Source organism: Martes martes (genome assembly GCF_963455335.1).
Source record: "Martes martes genome assembly, chromosome: 10".
Taxonomy (NCBI): Eukaryota; Metazoa; Chordata; class Mammalia; order Carnivora; family Mustelidae; genus Martes; species Martes martes.
The window spans coordinates 9,601,021-9,617,426 of NC_137898.1; the positions used below are offsets into that span (position 1 = coordinate 9,601,021).

Sequence of the window (16,406 nt, forward strand, 5' to 3'; positions counted from 1 at the left end):
GTACGCGCAGTCTTGAGCGCAGAGGAAAAGCAGAAGGGCTGCGGGCAGCCGGGACTTGCTGATTTGTTCCTTCCGTTAACCGGCACGGACAGAGTCTCCTGTGGGCATCCCGGACAGGTGGTGGGAAAGCAGATTCACAAGAGCCAGCCCTTCGTGTAATGTTGAGTGACTGGTCTGGGTTATGTGATAGGCCAGATCACAGACCTTTCACGGGGTTTACACACACACGCGCGCGCACACACACACACACATACACCCTGCCCCAGCAGGTCTGGGAGTGCCTGGCTGCCTCTTCCGCTTGGCCCTTTCCAAGCTCTCAGGACCTGTCCCTAATTCTCCTGGACACTTGCTCTTGAACCGGGTGATTTGGCTTGGGCTAGTCTGACCAGAAACGTCAAATGCAGCCAAGAGAAACCCGGAGTTCCAGACCTGGGCCATGCCTTCCCCTTGGGCCTCAGTGTCTTCTGAAGAGGTTGTAGGCACTCCCTGGGTCACACAGCTTATCGTTTCCAGGCCAGGCATCAGATCAGGGTCTCTTCGAGAAGCTGCATCCCATCCAAAGGGGCACATCTCTCCAGGGACAGAGCAGCTGGGACAGCGAAGGAGTCCTGATTGGTACAAGGCACTGTCTCCGGAGCAGTGGTTGGCGACTCCCAAGGGCAGCGGGAGTCCAGGGCTGCCAGCCACCTCCACCCCGCCCCTCATCACCAAAGGCCTCCTCACTCCTCCCAAAGGACTAAGAGCGTTCCTGAGTGTCCCACCGGATGCCTCAGCAACTTGCCAGGTCCGCTGGGGGGCTCCAGGTCCACGCACAGCCCAGGCCGCTCTGTCAACCCCTCCTCCGGGCCCCAGGGCCCTGCACATGCTCAGGCCACCCACCATGCTGAGCAGACTCTCAGCTCCCCAAGGCCTCCCTCCACCGTCTCCACCCCTCTGGCCAGCTGCCCGGCCTCTTGGGAGTGGTCTGACATTTGACATGATGGTGTCAGGGGACATCTTGTTCTGGGAAACAGCCCTTCCCTTGAGGGAGTGAAGGAGATGGGCTGGCGGAGTGTTGGGTGAGGAGCAGGGATCTGGCTGCCACCACCGCATGGCCTCCAGCCAGTCCTTTCCCTTCTGGTCCCAGCCTCCCCCGAGAATGGAAGCTTCGGGTCTTGTGATCACTCAGGACCTCACAGGTCAGGGACTCATGACTTTGGGGGGAGGTGCGGGGCTGGGGAAGCCCATGATTCCGTGTTGGGCATGACCCTCCACGGAGTATGTGGACAGGAGAAGGGATTCGGCAGAGAGCAGGTGCAGGTGTCCCCAGCTTCTTGCCACCGGCGTAATAATACTTGAGCGCGAAGACGGTGTGGTGGGAAAAAGCCACAGGGAAGATCCCAGTGCCCACTGACCTGAGCCCACATTTAGCTGGTGCCTTCAGAGCCACAGTGTCCACCTAGACCATCGGTCCTCCCCACCACCCTCCCCATCCCTGGGAGACTGTACTGTCCCATCCTGGGGGACAGGGTACCACGCCCAGCCCAGGCAGGAGGCGGAACACAGGCACAGGTAAGAAGGATGGAAGGTGTGTATCTCACGGTCTCTCAGCCTCAAAGACCTCTCTACTGGAAGGGGCAGGCCGAGGGCTCACAGGCGGGGAGAGTGACAGCCTCACTCTAGACCGGTGCCTTTGGTGAATAAATGGCGGGAGCCGCCCAGAGAGCCAGGCCAGAGGACTCACCCAAGGCCACTCAGTGGGTCTCTGTCTCCTGGCTCAGGGCTGCAACCCTGGATCCCACTGCCGAGTCCCTGGACTCACCGGGGAACCACCCCCACCCTACCCGGGACAGCTGGCTGTCCCTGTGCACGATACTGGGGTCACAGGGAAAACACGAAGTCCACAAGGGTCTACTCTGGGACCCTCCGCAGCCCTGCTGGGAGGAGACACAAGGCCGGGCGCTGGCTACGCCGAACCCTTCCCGGACACACCTAGCTTGACCTGCCGGCTGAGCCAACCCGGAGGCAGAGGAGCAGAACAGCATTCGGGCTGCTGGTACAGCGGGGAGGCTCCTGGCACAGCCCTCTGGACTTCCCAGGCTTGACGGTGGGACAGACCCAGGACTGTGTGTCTGTCGCTGCCTGTGAGCTGGTGGGCTGGGCTTAGATGGCATGGGCGTCTCCCCAGGGCGTGGGGACCACAAGATGGAAGCGTAGGTCTCCAGGGCTTTCCAAAGTCCCTTCTGAGATTCTCTTTGCTCCCCAGTGCTCTGTCCACTGACCAGAAAATGGGGGACGGGAGTCTGGCAATAGGCCAGTCAGCTGGTGAGGCTGTGAGCAGACAGCTGGTCCCAGGAGGAACTGGGGACACAGATGCGGAATGGGGAGGTCAGGAAGGTGGCCTGGGCCAGCTCCTCCTTGCTGCCCTCCAGAGACTTGCCAGGAAGCCTCCTTTGGCTCCTGTGGCCACGTCTGGAGTTGGGTTTGTGTGTACGCACTTCAGTGGAAGGGGAGAGAAGTTCTCTCCTGAGGGGAGGCAGCAGGGGATGGGGGTAGGCCGACCGCAGTTGGGGAAGGGACAGCAAAAAGCCTGTCCCTACCAGCATGAGTCTTGTCCCTGGTCCCCTGGCTACAAAGCCCCTTCCTCCATCCTGACAGCCCGCCTAGCATTAACGTGCAGGAAGTGAGAATAAAATTACTTTTATTTCCAAAAAATGTAGGGGTGGGGGAGCGACATGGTAAAAATTAACATCAGTTCCCTATGGATCCATTCTGCGTCCCGGGAAGGACAGCTCCTGGGGCCTGTGTTCTCCGCTGGAGGGCCTCGGGCCCATGTCGCCATGGCAACCTGCAGGTCCATCACACAAGATGTATCTCCCCCTGGCGGGGGAGCTGGGGAACTACAGCTCTCTCCTATAGGCGCCCCCTCTCTGAGCTTGTTCTGCTCCCCTCCCCTGGAGCTAAGTATTGGTTAGTGGGTTAGATTTCCCAACGCATCAGCCCTGAGTCCCTCCCTCCCGCTCACTCCCCATCCGCTGCCTGACTTCCGGCCCCAAACTCCTTGTTGCAGTTTTCACTTGACCTTCATCAGGTCTCCCTCCCAAACCCCCAGATCCTTAGGGCCACGTCCTCCGGGACTGCCTCCCCCCCCGGGCCCCTACTGCCTTCTTGACAGCAGCGGCCCCAGCAGCCCCCACAGTTAGGGTCCCTGTGGCCTCCGTGAGTGAGCCGGGCTCAGCCCACAACAGGGGCCTAAAGACAGCTGGTAGAAGGTTGTAACAAGGCCCAGCCCTGTTGTCGCAGCTCCCCCCAAACCCGTCAGAATGTCTCTATAACAAAAGGCTAAAAAACCAGAGGACAGGCGAGAGCAGAAGACAGTGTGAGCACGTCCCCACTAGCAGCCCCCACATGGGGCTGGGCTGTATGAGGCGCCCTCCGGCAGCTTGAAGGGCTCAAGGCCACTTGGCCAAGCAGCTAGAGCCTGGTTGGCACTGCCTGGCAGATAACAGAGCACCTTGGAGAAAGGTCCGATCACCCAGCCCGGACAGACAGCTGAAGGGGATGTTGGGGGGCGAGGGGGCAGGGCTGAGCCGACAGGCCGGCTGATCCTCTGATCTGGCCAAGCCCACCTTCAGGATGGTCCGCTTGGCCCCTGGGTCCCAGGCTGTGGAACTGGGAAGACGGGGCAGGTGGTGGGATGGAACACCACAAGCCCCGGGTCAGAGGGCTCCTGCAGGGCGAGGACACTTGCCTGGGCCCCGAGGTCTGAGCTGGCTGCACTGAGGACAAAGGGGGCCGGGATCAGGGTCAGGAGCCGGGATCAGGGTCAGGACCCTGGGCATCTGAAGAGAGGGGGTGGCAGCAGGGAGGCCCGGGTCCCAGTGCAGGCCGTGAGGGAGTCAGGGGCACCAGGCGTACACACCCCCTAACACCAGTGATGGGGACGCTGACAGTGGGGACAGGCCTATGGGCCAGGGAGCCGTGGTGCCCAACTAGGACCCCCACCCGCCATGGACCTCAGAAGTATCTGAGGGAGACAAGGAGGCGTGAGGCCTAGAGGCCAGGCAGCAAGACGGGGGTGTTATGACAGGCTGTATCTGTAGACCTTCTGGCCTGGCAGAAGTCTGGGGACAGAAGTTGGGAGCCAGGACAGAGCACCTCTCTTGGCTCCTGGGGGCGGGAGGGAGCAGGTGAAGGGCCACCTGATAGAGGACAGCCCCACGAGGGAGGGTGTCGGAGAGAGAAGCGCAGGGAAAGCGGAGGAAAACAGGAGATAGACCAAAAATGGGATCCCCGAACCAGCACGTACCCCAGCCTTGTGGAACCCCTCAGAACAAAAGCCCCCCTCCCGGTGGCCAACACTCCCACCTGCTCCCCCTTCCCCATGGGCAGCCCCAGGGCTGCTGCTTCATTTGTGGAGGTAGGCGTCCAGCCACAGCTCCCCGGACTTCTTCAGGGACCTGGGAAGAGGAAGGGACCGTCAGGGCCCAGGAGGGGGGCCGCTGGGGAGGCCACGCCGGGGGGGTGGGCGGTGCTTCTTGGCTCTCAGTGGGACTACAGGGTTGTCTGCTCAGGGCTCCCCGGGGGACAGCCTGAGGGAGGACCAAGGGAGGGTCCCCATCCAGCCCAGAGCTGAAGCCGGGTCCTTCCTAGTAAGGGAGGGGGGCCCTGGTGGGGACACTTGGGCCCCGGGGGCTCGCGCCCTCTGGTGGCCATCCGTTTCACCGTGGCCAGTCCCAGCTGCGTACCTCTCGGTCTCTTCCCTGGGCCCGAGGGACCTCAAGGGGCTCCAGCAGCCGCAGACGCCCCCGCTTACCTGATGATGTCCTGCAGAGCCCGCAGCAGCGGCTTCTCCTGGTACTTGATGCCATGCTTGGCGCACAGAGACTTCACCAGCGGCGCGACCTTGTGGAAGTTGTGCCGGGGCATGGTGGGGAAGAGGCTGGGGACAGCGGGGACAGGGTGAGGACGCCGCCTCCCGCTCACAGCCCGCGCAGACAGCAGCAGTCAGGGTTGGGGAGACCCCGTCCGCGGCTCTCCTTGTGTGTGTCCCCCCACCCCACCGAGGCTGGAGCACAGGGGGTGGGGAAAAGCCGCGCCTCAGTTTCCCTGTCAATGAAGGGATGGGTCCCCCTGCCCTGCTAGGCTCGCAGGTTCAAGAGACCAGCGGTGTGAGCTCTCTATGGTTACAAAGCTGGGGTTGCATGGGAGGGGTGGCTGTCCCTCGGACCGGTGAGCCCCTCCCCGGACCTCAGTGGGTGGGCCGCAGAACCAGGCTCCAGGCCTGACGCTTGGGAGGCCTGGCCAGGGTGGGGAGGGAGGTAGCCCCCATGTGCTGCCCACTCCCAGACAGGGCTGGTGACCTCCTACCTCCTCCAGGGCCACCCACCTTCCCAGCCTGCCCGCCCACCCGTGCTCACTGGTGCTCGATCTGGAAGTTGAGGTGCCCGGTGAACCAGTCATTGAAAAAGGACTGCTCCACGTTGCAGGTGGCCGCCAGCTGCGGAGGGGAGGGGTGAGGCCCCAGGAGCAGGTGGGGAATGAGGGTTCCATCTCTTTCCCGGGGAGGCCCAACCCCTCCCTGCCGTCCCGCCCGGCCTGGAGACCTTGGCCCACCCAGATTCCCCGCTGGTCCCTCCCCATGGAAGGTTGCAGGTAGGGAAGCCCAGCGTGGCCCTGGGCCCACTGAGCAGCCAAGGGCTGGAGGCGGGGAGACGGACCCACAGGCTCCGCGGGGCCCCAGTGTCCAGCTCTGGCTGCCCTCACCTGGTTGCTGAACCAGTCACGGTAGGGCTCGTGGTCAATCTCCATGACGATGTGGTTCATCTGTGTGACCCACACAAACCAATGGCTTTCCAGGAACCTGGTAGACAGCACAGCTCATGGGAGCCACGGGAGTGGCCACGGAGTCCGGCCGGGTGGGAACAGACCTTCTCCCCCAGCCGCAGTGGTCCGGCAGGTGCACCAAGAGGCCAGGTCGGGAGGCCCAGGGCAGGAAGCAGGGAGCTCGGAGCCCTCCCATGGGGGCCCCCCTGTCAAAGCCCTATCAAGGCCGAGCGGCAGGTACCTGATGAAGTTGAGGAAAATGACGGCCCCCAGGATGCCGTAGAAAGGGATGTAGGTGATGAAGAACCGAGCGTAGTAGCTCAAGGCCCAGGCCAAGTCCTGCAGAGAGAACGGGATTTGATCCAGGGCTGCTACCTGCCCTGGCTCCGCGTCCTGACCACCGATGTGCACACAGCCCCTCACATGCCCCTCGAGGCAAATGTGTCCAAGAACCCCCAGCGGGCCTCGAGGAAGCTGGGCACCAGGTCCACGGAGCATGTGACGCTTGCTTATACAGGGCTGGCGACCGTCTTTGCTTCTGGGGAAATGCTGAGTGTCTGAGCAGCAGGAGGGCGCTGGGGCTTTGCTTCAGGGAAACAGGGCAGGGACCAGATGTCAGCCAGGAGCAGCCCTTTCGTGGTTGCAGGGATTCTGAAGGTACGTAGACCACCCCGCCCCCACCAAAACTGCCCTTCGCTGTCTTCTAACCCATCAACACCTGGGAATCTCCTTCTTAGCAGAGCAAAAGCCAGCGCCACCGCCCAGCCTCTCCATAAGGGCCCCCCAGCCACCTCTGCCATGCTGGTCCCCCTCCCGTGCCCAGTTCTCCTCCTGCCCCCTCTCTGGGGTGGCCATCGGAGCCTGAACTTGCAGGTCTTCCCTCACCTGGGTGAACACTTCCCTCGACAGCCCTGCCGCCCGCCCCTCCACAGCAACCCCACAGGCAGGCGCTCTGAGGAGGGGGTCCCTATCTCCTCTCTGCGTCCCAAGTCTGAGTGCCTCCACTAAGCTATAGCCAGAGTCTCCCATGGGTGTCCCGCTCGCCCTTGGGTACCGTGGCAACCAGAGCCTTTTTCTTAGCCCCAAGCAGAACCCGCCTTTCCCACAGAGCTCAGTGGGATCAGGAACGGCTCTCTCTTGAGCCACCCTGACCCAGCTTATTTCTGCCTCAGGGCCTTTGCATGGTTTCCTCTCCCCCATCACTCTTCCTCCCCAGAGTCCCAGCAGGGTAGTGATCTGAGCACAGGCCCTGGGTCCGGCTGCCCGTGTGAGTCCCAGCTCCCCTGGCTGGCTCTGTGTGGCTGTCGGTGATGTACTCAGCTGGGCCTCTGTGCCCCCATCTGCGGGACGGGGCGAGAACTTCCCACTGAAGTTGTACATGGGTTGGCCATGTGTCACCACAGCGAGTGTCGCCCATAAGGCAAAGCTCTGAATGACTCTAATCCAGTCCCTTCACGCTTGGTCGCCATGGAGATCTTCCTAACATGGACCGTGACACTGCCATCCTCAAAGCCCCCACCCACCTCCTTCCCCACTAGAGGATACTGGATGAAATCCCACCCCCACATGCCGGCCCACACACCCCTATGCAGACAGCCTCACTTCCACCTGGGCCTCCTGCCCCCACGCCCCAACTCCTCTGCTTGACAAACTCATCCTCAAGTCTATGTGCAGTCAAGCTCCACGAATCCCGTGCATGCCTCCTCTCTATCTGCGGGCAGAGCTGGGTGCTAGGAGCCAAAGCAGCTCCTTCGGGAGCCTGGTGTGTGGAAGGAGAGGCTTATACAGAGATCCCTTCGATATCATACGGAAGGGGACAGCAGCAAGGGGAGCATGCGAGTGGTCCCGATGCAATGTTCGGATTTAGGAAAGGCCCTCGTTGGGAGGTGGTGCCTGAGCTGGGCTGGGCCACGTCAGAGGTCAAGAACAGTGCGACACATTTGCAGAAAGACGGTGTGGAAAAAAGCCCAGATAGGCAAGACCGCGGTGCGATGAGCGGAGGTGAACGGGCAGGGGGCTGGGTATACGTGCAGATCCTGTGTCCCCTGTGCTCGCCAGGGCGTGGGGGATTCGGCCAGGCCATGTCTGCCTGAGGACGCTGACCTCTACCTCTCAGCCAACGGAAAACCGCCGAGAGCTTTACATGCCGGAAGAACGCAGTCACATTCAAATCTTAAAATAGAGTTCTGCCAACTGGAGATGGAGGGATTAGGTTATTTCGGTAGCCCAGACATGAAATGATGGAGACAGAGAGCAGGGCCCACAGCCCCGAGGAGGTGATACAGATTCCAGAACGATCTAGGAGGCCGGGGCGGTTGCATTTGGAGACTGCTTAGTCGTGAGGAACTCAGGCTGGTCCTCGCATGGGTGCCATCAGCTGAGGAGGGCAACAGCTGGGGGTCAAGGGGAAGGGAGAGTCTGGAGGGTCGGCAGTGGGCCCCGGGCATGACCTGGGATCCAGAGATGGCTCCCTAAGGGGGCGGGGTTTGCTCCTACTGTCCATCACGTTCCCCTTCGTTTCATTTGTGTGTGCACCTAGTGCGGCAGAAGGAACTGTATATCCATGCGGGAAGATGCTTATTTCTTCTCCTGCAGAGCGACCCTGACCACGGGACCACGGGCTGCAGGGTGTGAAGCAGATGTGGGGGAACAGAGAGGTGGAGGAGAACCAGCAGAGGTGGGATCTGGAAGCTGACAGAGAGGATTTCAGGAGAGAGAGGTCCATGGTGTCGGACGCAGAGACCCTCCAGGGAGGGAGGCTGGGAAGCATCTCTAGGATGTGGCCACCACCCAGCACTGCCAGAACCATAAACACCTCTGTCCTCGAGGCTCTGAGTGCATCAGTCCCTCTCCTCCCCATACCTGGCATCTGGGCCTGGAAAAGCCCTCACCGTTGGGGGTTGTGCCGTGCCTGACATGATACTCGGCAGGATCCCCGGCTAGGTACCCCCCAGATGCCCGATGCCACGAGTGCTCTATCTCCCCTGTGTTGTGACCATCAAACAGGTCTCCAGGTGTTGCCAACTGGCCCAAGAGAGTTGCTCCCGTTGAGGACCATGGCCCCAAGCCGGGGCTGCACTTGGCACCTAAACTCACTGTTACCGTAAATCAGAAAAGCCCGGGGGCACCTGGGTGGCTCAGTCATCAAGCATCTGCCTTCGGCTCAGGTCAGGATCCCAGGGTCTTGGGATCAAGCCCCGCATCGGGCTCCCTGCTCAGCGGGAAGCCTGCTTCTCCCTCTCCCACTCTCCCTGCTTATGTTTCCTCTCTCGCTGTCTCTCTCTCTGTCAAACAAATAAAATCTTAAAAACAAACAAACAAACAAAAAAGAAAAACCCAGCACCGGACCCACCTCTGCCCCATGCAGTCATGGACGCGTGGGGTGGGTGCACTGGACCTTATCTGCCCTGAATCCCCAGCCCCGAGCACTGACTGCAGTCAGCTGTTTCGGAGAAGGAGCCCAGGTCTGGAGGCTTGTCCCTCCCACCCAGCTGGAGACCTGCTCCCCAGCAGGGGCAAGGGCAGGGCTGCCCTGTCTCCCCACCACCGAGTTGGGGCCTTATCCAATTTCCCTGGGTCTGCCATGCGATCCCAGGCAGGCACACAGTCTTTTCTCCTTCCTGCGCTGTCCTTATTGAGTGCTTTGTCCCTTGGGGAATAAGCACAGTTTAAAAAAAAAAAAAAGGTATATATTCAGGCAGGAGTCACCTGCCACAAAAGCTGATGGAAATCCACCCAGCAGCACCACGAAACCCCACCCGGCCGGGCTCGAGCTCCTCTTCAGCTGTGTGGCTCCTTTCAGGGCCCAGGGAGCCCCGTGGGAACAGCAGTTACCATAGGTGAGAGATCTGGGTTCAAATTCCCACGGCACAGCTGACACAGAAACTCCGTCCCTGCAGCCCATGTCATTGTGCTCTTAAGCCAGGGTCAAATGTCATAACGTTGGGTGGCCATGCTGGGACACAGGAAGTACAGAAGAAATGCTCACTTCTGGAAAAATATCGTGTCCTAGAAGTGGGTGGGACAGGTTCTACCAATACAGGCCTGGCAGAGACTTCCAGAACACCAGCAGAATCAACAGGTGTGGCCCCTTTGCCCACAGTTTCAACGAGAGAGGACAAAGCAAAGGACTTGGAAGCCCTGCAGAGGCTCCAGAAATACGAGGGAGGTTGGTGTTATTCGAGAGAGGTTGGTGGCTGAAGTAGGGGAAGGGTACAGGACACGGCCTAGGTTCTAGCGCCGGACCCCTGGTGTCACCCTGGGTAAGTCCCAAGCTCTCAGAGTCTCAATATTTTGATTGATGAAACTGGATTTAAAAAAAAAATTTTAAAAAGAGAAAAAAAAAAAAAAAAGACCTGCAATACCTAAGGGACACCCTCCACTGGGTGTCCAGGACAGGGAGGCCCTGTCCCTGTCCCCACAAAACCCACAAGCAGGCTCCGCCCGTGGCTGACTGCTCCATCCAGGTCATTCCGTCCACCTTTTATGCCGAATCCCGCCCGTGCACACATAATGCCAAGGACGGGGATCTGCCCCTCACGCTCGCTCTCTGGACACAGAATCTAGTGACTCCAAGCCTGGTGTTACAGGCTGGATTGTGTCCCCTAAAATGCACATTTTGAAGCCCTAATCCCAAGGCCTCGAGTGACCTTATTTGGAGACAGGGTCACGGCCGGTGAAATTCACTAAGCTGCAGCCCTAGTCCCCTGCGACCGGCGTTCTTAAGAAGGGGGACCCTGGATGCAGAAGCAGATGCTCACGGGAACGGTGACGCCGAGACACAGGCAGAAGACCTAGCCGCCCAGCAGCTGAGGCCCCTAGCCTGGCCCTGGTCCTCCCTAACCACCCTCAGAAGGACCCTCGCTGACAGCACTTCGTCTGGGATTTCCGGCCTCCAGAGTTGTGAGCGCTGTCGCGGGACAGGGCACCCTTGGTGGGCAGCTTGAGCAAACAAACCCACCTGTCAGCCCAGCCACTGCCCAGCTGCTCTCCCTTGAGCACATGGAATGTGGTGGTCCCCGGCCCATGGGCGCTCAGGGCCGCACGGGACTCGGGTACGTGGGAGGCAATGGTTGGAGTGGCGGACAGGCGGGCCCAGCTTTCTGAGGGAGCTCGGCAAAGGCCACAGCCCCTCACTGGCCCCAGGGTGTGTGGGTAGTGGGGGAACGTGGAGGGCTGTGGCCTCCCTGGCTCCTGGCCACCCCAGAGCATGTTCCTTTACTGAGAGTGACGCAGGGCCCGGGGGGGCACCGTGCCGATCCCCAGGCCCACCTGCCCCTGCCCCCCCACAGCCCGGCCAGCCGTACCCCTTGACTCACCACCCAGTCGTGGCGTGAGATCATGGTCATGATGATCTGGTACTGGAAGTACATGGGAATGAGCAGCGGCGGCCCAACTGTGGGGAGAGCAGAGGCGCTTACAGACGCCCTGATCTGTCCTGCCCCGCCATGCCGGACCAGTCAGTCGGAGGGAGCCCGGTGTGCACTGAATGGGCGCCCAGCTCTGCATCTCGCAGGCAGAGGCAGCGAACTGGGCCTGAGGGGGTGCTGGGAGCACACGTCCCCCTCCCCTAACTGGCGCCACCCTCCCACCACCCCTCTCCACATGAGGGGCCCTTGAGTGTGGGACCCTGGGCCTCTGGGTCCCGTCTACACCACACGCCAGGAGCAGTTCGCGGGGAGGGGCGGCCCTTCGCGCTCGAACAGGCTTAGGGGCGATTCCTGGGTCTGAAGGAGCAGCAGGTGGTTGGCGGGGAGACAGATGGCCGTTCTGGGGTGTGGTTGGAGGGGACCCCCAGCACTCACTCAGGAAGAAGTACTCGTGCTGGTGATTGTAAGGCAGGTATTTGAGTTTCTTCTTGCCGTACTGGAAAGAGAAGAGAGGGTGAGCACCCGGCCCCCCTCAGGCCCCAGCCGCCGGCCCCCCTGCCCGCCCCAACCTGCTCTGCAGTCCCCGCTCCTGTCCTGTCAGTCCGCACCCTGGGCCCCCAGGCTGGGCCGCTCTGGCCCTCTGGCTCCCGGCTGCCCCAGCCAGCACTGGCCACCATTTCCTCGGCCCAGCTCCCGCCCTCTTCCGCCAGCCCACGAGGCTGTGGCTCAGGGTCAAATCACCGCTCAAAGCCACACAGAAAATGGGCCCAGCTGGGATCTGAGCCCAAGAAACCTGACTCGGAGCCCCCATGACAGGTGCTAAATAAATGTTTGTGCGGCGAAGGCACAAATGAACAGCTCATACAGGGCCCCACCAGGCCCCACCGAGGGAGCTCCTTGGCTCCACTCTCCAGCCCTTTGAGAGTCAGATAAGTCCCCAGGGCACACTTGGGGAGCCCCCCAGGGCCGGCAGCAGCCGGGAGAACGCCGATAAGGGCCCGGGGAATTGCTATCAGTCACCAGGCTGGGAGCATCTTTCCCCCCAGGGCCTCCGGCAATTTTCCAAAGCTAATCACTTCTCTCAGGCAGGTAACTCTCAGTCGAGGATGCCGACAGGCCGGGAACCCACCCTGGGTACCCTGATGCCCAGACGGTCAGAGCGAGGAGGGCTGCGCTGGGGCCTGGGGTCCCTCACTGCCCAAAGCCACTCAGGCCATGCTGAGCACGGGCTTGTAGGGGATCCCCTGCCCCACCGGGTCCCTGGAGCCCTTGAGTGCTAGGGTCCAGCCCTCTGCAGACCAGCCCACCTCGCTCCTTGGGGACTGAGACCGTAAGATGTTGCTCAAAGAGTGGCCCCTGCTCTTGCTTTTGGCGCCAAGATCTGCCAAGATCGCCTGCAAGATCACGGAGCCCCCGCACCCCCACCCCATTTGGCACCCAAATCACTTGTGGTTTAGAAGAGCCGATGAGAACACAGGCATAAGCACCAGGGGCTGGCCCCTGGGACACGGCCCCTCCCTCGCCCTTCCCCAGATCCAGCCCTTTACGGGGGCTCATTCCTACTTATTGTACTCAGGAGATGGAAACATGGATAGAGAGACCCTGGATGTTGGCTAAGATGATGCCCCTGTCTGCAGGTGAGAGCAAAGAGGGTAACGACTGTTAAAATCACAGGGGGAGCCCACAACGCCTGAAAGGAGGAGCCCTGGCTGGGAGGGACCTCTTGGCACCAGCAGCCATGGTGACAGCCCATCGGGCTGAAGCACCACTAGAACCGACCCCTCTGTCCCCTGTGGCCTCCTGTGCCTTGGCAGGGGTCTCACTCATCCCCAGAAAGTGTGGCCATTGACACAGGGATGGTCACTAAGGCCGGGCCCGAGGCTGGCCTTGGAAGATTTCTCAGAGGAGGGAGTGGAGGGGCACCCCTCCATCCCCAGAGGCCCATCGGGTGGGGGACACTGTAGTCTGGGGTTCCAGGGAGCACATGGCCTACAGACCAGGCCCCCGGATCCTGCCTTAACCTCCTCCCAGAAGCCAGGAAACAGACCCGCAGGCCCAGCCTCTGTCTGCAGGCTTCTCGGCCCCAAACAGGAGCCCTCCCTGCCCCAGCTCTGCCCACGGGTCACCCCAGGAGGTGGCCCGAGGCCCCAAGGACCCTCTCGGGTTGGTTAGACTCTTGGGAAGAGAACACTAAGGGCAGCCCAGGCAGGTGGGCAGACCAGAGAGTCCCCGTAGAAGGACTCTGAGGTGCCTAGGCTGCTGGGCTTGGCGGCGGGGCGGGGGAGGGTACCAGGGAATTCATCTGAAGTTGTGTTTCCGTAGTAGGCACGCCGTTTCCACTGATCTATGGTGACCCCTGGAGAGCGACAGATCACGTACGCTGACGCTCGCCCGGCTGCCCCTGGCCTGTGGGCACAGCCATGTGGCCCCCTCCGGGTTGCAGACGGTCCTGCAGGAGCTGCCGGGTCCCCGGGCCTCTCTGTTGGACCCTTGTGGTTCCCAGGCTCCGGGAGGCAGGGCCTTGGGCCTCAGACACAGTTCAGTACTTGGGCAAAAGGCTTCACACACATGCCCCCCTCCTCTGCCCCGCCATGAGCTGTGGGTCCCAAGGGGTCTGATGGGCACTTCCCAGGGCCGCTGGGGGACCGGCCGATGAGGTGTGTGGTGACATACTGGACCGTCGCTGCACGTCTGTTCCCATCTCAGTGACTGCAGGTGAGGCAGCAGTCTGCAAGGCCGCCTGTCGGGGTCTGGTTGGCCCACAGCACCAGTTTGTGGCTAACTTGCTGGCTCGGCTCTCTGCCAACATCTAGACATGTAAGTCATGGGCATGGGGAGGGGTGGAAGAGGGATCTAGAACGTACTCAGCTGGGGGTAGGGCTCCTGGCATCTCAAGTCATTGGAAAGCTGGAGTGACCCAACAAGCCTGTTCCCTAGGGTCCAGCAGGTGGTGGCCCCAGGCAGGTTCCTACAGGACCCAGAAGCCCCAGCTTGGAGCAAGACAGCCTGGGTTTGGGTGGTGGTGCTGCCTTTTCCCACTAGAACCTCCAGCAAGTTAGCATCTCTCAGCCTTAGGCCTTCCATCTCTGAAATGGGCGTGTTGGTAGCCCCTGGCTCGTGGTTAAGCAAAGGTGACATGACATCCCGCATGCCAGGCCTGGGACAGTGCTGGGTGTGCGGACTCAGTCAGAGTCTGCCCTCCTCCCCGCACCTCCTCTGTCTCCCGAGAAAGCTCAGGTGGCAGGGCTGTCCTAGCCGAGACTCAGGGAAGACAGAGTGTGCTTTCACTCGGACAAGGTGGCTTGTTGTGGTCGAGACTGACGCCTCCCTTTGACGCATTCTCAAGCAGAGGCTCACAGGGGATGCAAACCGGGGCCAAGGGAGGGGTCGCCCTGCCAGCCCTGGTGGCCTGGTTTCCCAGAGGCCCCCACCCCTCTGCCCAGGCTGGGCTGGCCCTCCTGTGCCCTGCCTCTCCACAGACCCCGGGCCGGCTGGGATCACAGCTGGAGTGCACGCCAAGGGCATGCGCAGGGGACTTTCCAGCTCTGGAACAAAATGTCTGAGGAGTGACAAGGGCCCTCCTTGTCCCTTCAGGGTTGGGGGAGGGGAGCTGTCGCCAAGCCCAGTCCCTGCTTCTGGGAACCTGCAAACTCACAGACAGAAATGAGCTACGTGGCCAGGCTGGGCATGCACAGAATGACAAGGCCCCCGGTCCATGGGCCCTGAGAGGAGGACCCTGGTTGTTCCAAGGGAGGACTGGTCCCTTGGCCAGCTCACAAAGGTCTGCCTGAAGCAGGCAGCTGGGACGGTCGGCTGCAGACAGGTGGTGGGGCAGAGAGAGCGTCCCACATGGATGGAAAGGCAGGATCTGGGGTGGGGAGGCACAGACACTTAGGTTCCGAAAGCCGGCCTCAGTGCCACGAGGATAATGGCATCCCCGTTCCCCTCTGGGCTGTGACAGGTAGATAAAAGGAGGGGTGAAGCCTGCCACTGACTTCACCTCTGTTTAATACTGTTCTGGGAGCTCCAGAAATAAGGGGATGGAGCTATGAGAAAGAGTAGCTTTTCGTCATTTTCAAAGATGCAACTGTCTACCCAGGAAACTCCAAAGAATCAGCTGAAAGACAGCTAGAGTCCCAGAGAGGCCTGACTGGACACCAGCTGGGCAGAAGCGAACCATCCAGAATCAACAGCTTCCCGAAACACTGGAGAAACACCGATCCCCATAACCAAAGCAGGAAGGACCCAGGACTGAACTGGAAAAGAAACACCCATGAGATGCCTAAAGAAAAGTATAAAACTCTTCTAAGAAAAGGAAAAACAGGCTTGAGGAACAGGCCTTACTGACGGAGCGTGAGGACGGCGACTCTTGCTAGGAGAGCTGCCAGTGATGAAGGGCCGGGGTGGATGGAGGGCTGCCCGAGGCTCGCAGACGGTGCCCCTGGGTGAGGCTGACCGCCCAGCCTAGGCGCGGGGCTCAGGAGGTGCCCCCCAGCACAGGTGGGGCCGTGCACCCTAACAGGGGTGCTGGGGAACTTGGCTGACTCCAGAAACGTGAAAGGCAGACAACAACCTACCCACTGCCCTTCTGGCCAAAGTTAGTTTAAAAGCAAAGCCGCAAAACACTGAAAATGATACGTGTGAACAACTTTCTTGGGGCCCCTGTCTGGCTCTGTCGGTAGACCGTGTAACTCTTGATCTCGAGGTTGTGAGTTCGAGCCCCGCACTGGGTGGACAGACTACTTAAAAATAAAGTCTAAAAAAAAAAAGAGAACTTTCTAAGCATGAAAGAAATTAAAGGAATCTGCAGGTGGCAAAAAAAAAAAAAAAAGTGAATACCTCTTGTTACATAAAACAAACAAAATCCTCCCAGAAGTCATAAATGAGACCAAAAGGCAGAGAACTCACAAGGAAAGGGGCTTCAGCGCTGAGATCCCTCTACTTAATTTCTCCCTAGCCCTCTGGAGCTGGTTTGTTTACCTGGGCTTGAAGATAAGAGGCCTGACCTCCTTGCTCTGGAGGCCAGAGGCTTGCTCAACAGGCCCAAAGTCTGGTGATGTGGGGCCGGGTGGGTGGCCCTGCTGTGGTGTGTGGCAAGTGGGCCCGGCAAGAGACAAGGCCATCGGACCCACTGCTGCCAGGGCAGGAGCACTTGGGGACACCACTCGACCAGGAGCCCAGCAAACAATCTGGCCTCTTCCCCCTCACGTGTGTAAGAGGAGAGGATGTCCA

At 60.7% G+C, this 16,406-nt stretch overlaps 1 protein-coding gene across 1 annotated transcript in view; it reads right to left on the reverse strand.

Moving 5' to 3' along the window:
* Positions 1-2,663: 2,663 nt before the first annotated feature.
* The window catches only part of FADS2 (fatty acid desaturase 2), a 31,770-nt gene continuing 18,027 nt past the window's right edge, over positions 2,664-16,406 (reverse strand). Inside the window, exons 6-13 of the mRNA XM_080817366.1 lie at positions 11,610-11,670; positions 11,124-11,200; positions 6,047-6,144; positions 5,746-5,842; positions 5,400-5,479; positions 4,796-4,921; positions 4,348-4,439; positions 2,664-2,827 (exon numbers count right to left, since the gene is read on the reverse strand). Of these exons, the coding sequence (XP_080673492.1) occupies positions 4,388-4,439; positions 4,796-4,921; positions 5,400-5,479; positions 5,746-5,842; positions 6,047-6,144; positions 11,124-11,200; positions 11,610-11,670 (591 nt within the window). The 3' untranslated portion in view covers positions 2,664-2,827; positions 4,348-4,387. The remainder of the gene's footprint in view (positions 2,828-4,347; positions 4,440-4,795; positions 4,922-5,399; positions 5,480-5,745; positions 5,843-6,046; positions 6,145-11,123; positions 11,201-11,609; positions 11,671-16,406) is intronic.